General features: G+C 34.7%; 1 protein-coding gene across 5 annotated transcripts in view; it reads left to right on the top strand.

The window, feature by feature from the left end:
• Positions 1-7,346, top strand: part of LOC106868836 (multiple C2 and transmembrane domain-containing protein 1) — a 288,695-nt gene that overhangs the window by 177,728 nt on the left and 103,621 nt on the right. The window contains exon 1 of one of the 5 annotated variants that reach the window (XM_052967391.1): positions 6,515-6,945. The exons of the other annotated variants lie outside the window; for them this stretch is intronic. Within the exon in view, the coding sequence (XP_052823351.1) occupies positions 6,817-6,945 (129 nt within the window). The 5' untranslated portion in view covers positions 6,515-6,816. Of the gene's footprint in view, positions 1-6,514; positions 6,946-7,346 lie in introns of those variants that run through there. 5 annotated transcript variants of the gene reach the window in all.

The following is a 7,346-nucleotide window of genomic DNA, read 5'->3' as shown; positions in this document are numbered from 1 at the left end:
TAATGGTGAAATTATACAAAATGTATGTGGATGATGAGTAAAGCACCAACACAGTTTCGATTACCTGTTATTATCTATAGTTGACAGACCTTTAGCGATACATAAAGCCAAATCTCTAGTGAGTCTTTTTTTTTATATTTATTTATGTACCTGAAGAGACCCAGAACAGGTCGAAACATGTGTCGTACTAAATAAAATCTTTTTTTTCCATCTATTTTAATACTGTTATATATATATATATATATATATATATATCATCATCATCATCATCATCATCATTTAACGTCCGCTTTCCATGCTAGCATGTGTTGGACGATTTGACTGAGCCATGCTAGCATGGAAAGCGGACGTTAAACGATGATGATGATGATATATATAAAACAGTATTAAAATAGATGGAAAAAAATATATATATATATACATACATACAAGGAGACATGAACACATATACGCACACTCAACCATGCACATATACATTCACACACACATACATACATTCATTCGTACATACATACATACATGCATACATACATACATACATACATACATACATACATACATACATACATACATGTGATAGTAGTCTCTCATCTGAGAAAGACAGTTTTGCAATTTCTTGCTGAACAACCTGTACAAATGATTTCTTCATCGCGATCAATGTTTTTGCTGTATATTAGCTCACTTTCTCTATTAAATCAAGTTACCTGAACAGGTGTGCAGCATAGCATATGTCAGGTGTCAAAGTGATTGCAGAGGAACGTGCGATGAAGTGTTTTGCTCTTAATACACATGCATTTGCCCAAAAAGAACTAGTATGCATAAATGGATGCAAATGAAGTAACAGGTGTTACATCAGAGTTTTCATTCTAAAGCAATGTCTAAGTAAAGAGGAGAGGTATCTCACTCTCAGCTGTTTGATGGCTGTTGACTCTACTATGTTCATTTCTCATGTGACAGGTTTTGTTCATTGTCCTGCAGGGTGTCCAATGAAAACTACTCTCTGTGCCAATTAGTCTTCATAGAGATGCTAGTTTAGTTGCTGATGGACTGACCACGCAATGTATTAAACAAGTTTACATGTTATCAATAGTACTGAAGGTGACTTCACACACACACACGCACGCACACACACACAAGTGTTTTTCAGGTTCCATCTGCCAAGTCCACTCACAAGGCTTTGGTTGGCCCTGGGCTATACAAGAACACACTTTCACAAGGGCTAATGAAGCCACTATAAATACGTTGTGGAATAAAAAATTTATCTACTGTCATGGAAAAACTGTAACTAAAAATGCAGAATTATCTGAGTAATGGGCATTCAAAAAAGTATGTATGTATAGAAATGTATGAATGAAGTCTTTAAGGAAATGCAATAATAATGTTTAGCAGTTCAAAACTGTGTGTAGTGAAATGCAGAATTAGATCAGCTGATTGTGAGAATCAAATATTGATCGCTTTGCTAAAACCTGCAAGTGGCATGGGTTATTTCCCTTGGGTTGTTTAAACAAAATATTAGTAATATGTTGTAGATAGAAGGATCCATTGGAAGGGCCCTATTATCGATTTTTTCAACAATCTAAGTATGTCACGAAGTTTCCAGACATTAGTTCTACTCACGTGTCAAATAAAGTATAAAAGTGATATTGTCTGCAAAAATTAGAAATAGGACATGCAAAAAAAAATCAATATTCAAAGTAATCGAACATAAACAATAAAATGGGTTATTTTCCTTGGGTGTGTAAAAAAATTAGTTATATGAGGTAGATATAAAGGTCCCTTCCAGGGGCCGTATTATCGATTTTTTTCAACAATCTAAGTATGTCATGAGGTTTCCAGACATGAGTTTTACTCACGCGCCAAGTTTCATCAAAATCAATAAGACGATGTAGGAGGAGTTAGCTAACAATGCCACAAACAAGCAGATACCGATTTTCCACATATGTAGTATATATATATATATATTTATGTGCACACATACACACATCCAGTGCAATACTAGCCTTAAATTATCTGAGAAATAACCAGTATTTAGAACACAATGCGTATTTCTGCTGACGTATTGTAATTGTATCCATTGTTATGAAATCCAGGTTTGAATATTGTCCAAAGAATACATAGAAAACAACAGCAAAAAATAAACAAGAGATTGTCTATAAGGTATTTAGTTACACCATTTTACGCATTTTCATTAACAAAAGATGATTATTAGCTATGCTATGCATATTACATAATGATCACTTATTATCAAACCATCAGAGACTTGCAACACAGTCAAGGCTTATTGCCTTGATTTTGTAATTTGCATTATGTATGTAACTAATAATCACGTTATAATCATTACTGTATCAGGCAAAATGCTTAGTGCATTTTGTCCATCTTTACATTTTGAGTTCAAATTCCACCGAGTTTGACTTTGCCCTTCATCCTTTTGAGGGTTGATAAATTAAGTACCAGTTGAGCACTTGGGGTCGGTGTAATCAACTTAACCCTTCCCAGTGCTCAACTGTTACTTAATTTATCAACCGTGAAAGGATGAAAGGTAAAGTCAAAATGCTGCTAAGCAATTTGTTCAGCATGCTAACTATTCTTCTAGCCTGTTGCCTTAATAATAATAATAATAATAATAATAATAATAATAATTAATAATAATAATAATAATAATAATAATAATAATAATAATAATAATAATAGCAATAATGACAATAAATAACAGTCACAGAAATGCAAGAAGTTAATTAAGCTATTTTAAAAACTATAGCTTAGAATCCAAGATAAAATTTATGTCTAGCTTTTCAAAAACTAGAGTTGAAATTTTGAACACAGAAGTTAAGTTTTTTGGAGGCAGAATAATGGCAGTTATTTTGCAAGCCCACATCATCCCACATTTACCTCCACTGCTACACCAATCATCCACATCATATAATTCAGTCAAATCCGAAATCCCAATTTTTGAGGGTAAAACAGATTTGTACTGACATAGGGGATTACTGGAAACATGCAAATGCTTTTGTACACCATTATGTCAAATGCATTTACTGTGAATCCCAATTAAAAGAGACAGCACATGACATAGCTAAGATTAGCAAAGAAAGCCAAACCTTCATGCACGATTTTAGCAAACACAGTACAATATGTGACAGAATTGCTTTAGTGATTAACTGGCACTGAAATTTCCTTGGCATTTCAAAAGTGTTGCATGAAAGTTACCAGCATGTTGTGGAAAAATGTCCTCATTTTAAACAAATATTTCCTCAGCCACCTATTATAGCCTTTAGACAGAATGAAAATACATGAGAACTATTAACCTCTACTTTTGACTCCACGAAAACTAACATTGGAGTATCTGCATGCTGTAACTTGTAAAACAGCTGCAGGAGAGGTAAGCAAGAACATGAGTCAAGTGAATTCCATCAGGAATCATAATAGAAATGTTATGATTTATACAGAAGGTGGGACATGTAAAGATTCCCATTTGGTGTACACAGCAGAATACACGAAACACAACTTGATTTATGTTGGTTGTACAACAGAACAATTAAACAAAAGATTTAATGGGCACAATAACAGTAGTTTGACAGAACTTGCTAAACATTTTGCATCAAACGGCTGCAATTTTGAAAAGGACTTGAAAGTACATGTTCTCAGAAAATATTCTGAATCTGATACACTTTCAATACTCAAAATGCCTGAGGATAAATATGTTTGTGGGTTACTAACACTATGCCCTGGAGGAATGAATAAAATGACAGGAGAATTTCATCAAATTTACACAAGACTGTTTGATTAAATATTCTTCTTTTTCCTTTTCTTTTTTCTTTCCTTTTTTCTTTTCTTTCATTTACTTTTCGCCAGTTGTAAAATTGAAACTTGAAGACCGATGATGTCATTCCATCAACGTGTGGACGCTGGTTACTCTTGTTCATATTTTAGATTTGAATTTCTATAATTTTAAATTTTTATCACTTTCCATTTTGAACTCAACATATTGTTCAACCAATAAAATATCTATTGCAATTGCATCGCGCTCTTCGTCTTGTCTGTTTACTTTTGTAATGAGTTCCATCAATCCTTTTAAAATAATAATTTCTAACTTCAGCGCAAGGCCATACAAGGCTGGAACTAATTTTAGTGACCTTTGAAAGATTTGTTACAAAAAAGAACACTGAAATCTGTTTGAGATTATTAATAAAAACTTATTTTTATCACAAACAAAAATGTTGTATACCATCAGTGACAAATACCGAGATAACCTGAAGCTTATTGTTCTTGGATTAGATATGATAGTAGTCATGGTCACGAGTTTCTTGATGTTAGCTGGTCAGGGTGAGTTACTGCTGCTACTGTCCATTGTTTTTGTGTTGTGACAGTGCTCTGGCCTGCTGCTGGTTCTGCTACTGCTTGCTGACTGCAATGTGTTGTGTCCTGTTTGCTGTCTGCCTGTAGCAGCTAGAATGTGCTGAATATATAGTGGTGGTCTTGGTCAGAAAAAGTGTACCAAAGATGGAAATGTTCAATCTGGTTCACATGAAGTCTTCAATGGTGAAATGGTTTTCTGATGTTGGTAATATGTGAGTTAATTGCTATTGATTGTTTTTTTTGTTTTTTTTTTTGCATTGGCTTTTGGCATCCGGGTTTGAGTCCTAAATATTCTTGTTACAGATTAAAGGTATTAACAATGGTTTTTAATTTAGCACAAGCCAGCAATTTTGAGGGATTTAATGAATACCATTGACCCCTGTATTTGACTGGTACTTTATTTTAATGACTCTGAAAAGTTGAGAGACAAAGTGGACCTTGGGGGAATTTCCAATGCTGTAACGGTTCTGCCAGAGTTGCTATAAAACTAGGACCCAAAAAAAAATAAAAAGGAGAAAAGTACAAATCAGAAGAATATTGGGAATTTATGCAGAATCACCATCATCATCATCATCTTCATCATTGTTATTTACATCTGCTTTCTATGCTGGTGTAGGTGGATGGATCATCATAGTTCCAAGTCAGTTCTTATTCAGACTTACTGCTCTCCTAGACAAGTCAGAGGATCACATCTTATTAGTATATTCCATCTTTAGTATGGTTGTCTTTCCTAACAACTTTACAGAAGGTACTGAGTGTATTTTTTTTTGTGTGTGTTACTAGTCCTAGACAGGTTCTCATGTTCTCAACCAGACTAAAGGGCCTTCTTAACTCTTCATTGTCTCTGCTCATGTGTTTTCAATGAAAAATAAAACAAGCATGGAAAACAGTAGTGTTCTAAAGGAATGAAATGAAATGTCCGAACAGGTATGGGAAAAAACATCTAGGGCCAATCAAGGAATTCCACATATCCAGGATTATGCTGAGTGCCAAGTGCGGAAGTGTCTCTTCCCAGCTGTGTTTTCTAGCTCTATGGGTATGACTTGTGAGTAGGCTCATTCACCTAAGCCATTCTTACTGCTCTCACTAACTGTTCATCATATTTAATGAAAGGCAGCACCTCCCTCTTCAAGTGGATCTTAAAGAATTTGATTAGTGTTAACCAAAGAGGAAAGTGTCTGTCTTCAGTCCTTTCAATTTTGTCCCAGCTTCAACTGCGCTAGCCAAATTTCACCACACTGGAAAACAGCTGTTTGCTTTTCCGAAGAAAGGTGGTAGGTTGATCCATATGATAGTCTCAGCTGAAAGCCACATCCGTCTTAATCACTATTCAACATAATTCTACAAATAAGCAATGCTTTGATTAACAAGTGTATGTGTTCAGAAAGGTTTTGTTATTGTGCACTTATCTTGGACAGGTTTAAATGACAGTACCACATTTGTAGAGTACCATATCTATAGAGTTTATCCAGAACTGAGTATGATTGCCCCCGTCTATGTCACAGTCAATTTCTTAAAGTTCTTCTTCGCCTCCAGACTGAATGTTGTCTAAAATAACCTGTTAAATAGCTCCAACATCAACAACTACTGCTTGTCACCACTAACCCTCCATAGAATTGAAAAGTTGATATACCACAAGTCACACTATCTGTCTGATAGAGAATTACTGCAACCACCTTAAACATTGCAGATGCCAGGCACTTAATCATGGTCATTGCTTGTCCAGGATTGCAACTCCTCCCAAGAGACAACCTGTGTGATAACACACCTTTCTAAGGACAACTACAATATTGATTATAATAATTTGTTATTTTTTAAGATACTTCAACGTTTCAAAAAATGCTTCAGGGAAAAAAATATAATTTTTTTTCAAAAATCGGAAATGTTATTTCAGATTTAAAATATTTATTTTTTATATCTATTGTATTAGTTTCATATAATTTTCTTTGAAGTGAGTGGTATCTAGTTTACATCAAACAAATATTCTGTTGTGAAGAAACCTTATTATTATGAATGAATTACATGAATGAAACTTGGAAAAAAAAGAAAAGAATATTATAGTATGTTAATCAGCAATATTTAATTTATTCCTGATTTTTATTTATTTTCGCCAAAAGGTGAGGGGGGGGGCCTACGTAGGCGTGGCTAGAAGGTTTTCTTTCATACGAGCATTTTCTCATTTCGATTGTCTGCACAGACACTACACCGGAAAATCCTTCGTAACGTCACGTGTGTAAAGGGGGTTTGTAAGTCGTAAGAGAAACACCCGCTTCTCTGATGAAATGGTGTTGCTCTGTTTTAACCAGCAACTTATTACGATTCCTTGTCAATACACAGCCACTTTGTCTTCGGTGTCTGTGGCACTGCTACTATCGGACTGACGCACGCTGCCTGTTTGTTCCACTCGGCTTGACTTTACATGTGGCGTAACGTATCTGTTATATCAACTTCATAGTAGCTATGGCCAACGGTCAGGATCGACTCGAGGAGGTCTTGGTGAAGCCGTTACACATTCTTCACAAAAGGTTACAGCTTGTGCACACTGACGGTTCTTCCGATAGCGAAGATTCAATATGGAGTGATATAGAGGTAAATATATAGTTTGTTATTTTGTCTTTATTTCAAGAGAAATTAAATATCAATCGTTGCTTAGTTCAAAATCTTTCGATCGGAAACGGGGGTAATCGATAGCACTTTTACTTCGCTTCGTCACTGGTTTTCTCACACGATCTCTTTCTACTACATCGTCTCGATGCTCGTAGTTGACAAGTGTCTCGTGCTTTCTGATTAGCATTTGTTGCTGTTATGAAACAGTTTAAACATTCATTTCGGTTTGCTCTAGAAGTTACGTGAAAACAAATCGCATTTCTTTGTTTACATTATATATTATTTATTTGTTTTGTCACTTCACAATTGATCGTAACATGTAGAATTTAGTTGTCATCATTTTCCTTCTTCCTTTTTTTTTGTTACAATTTCAATTAATTAAA

The sequence above is a fragment of the Octopus bimaculoides genome, chromosome 4 (assembly GCF_001194135.2).
Source record: "Octopus bimaculoides isolate UCB-OBI-ISO-001 chromosome 4, ASM119413v2, whole genome shotgun sequence".
Classification (NCBI taxonomy): Eukaryota; Metazoa; Mollusca; class Cephalopoda; order Octopoda; family Octopodidae; genus Octopus; species Octopus bimaculoides.
This window is presented reverse-complemented; position numbering and strand designations above follow the sequence as displayed.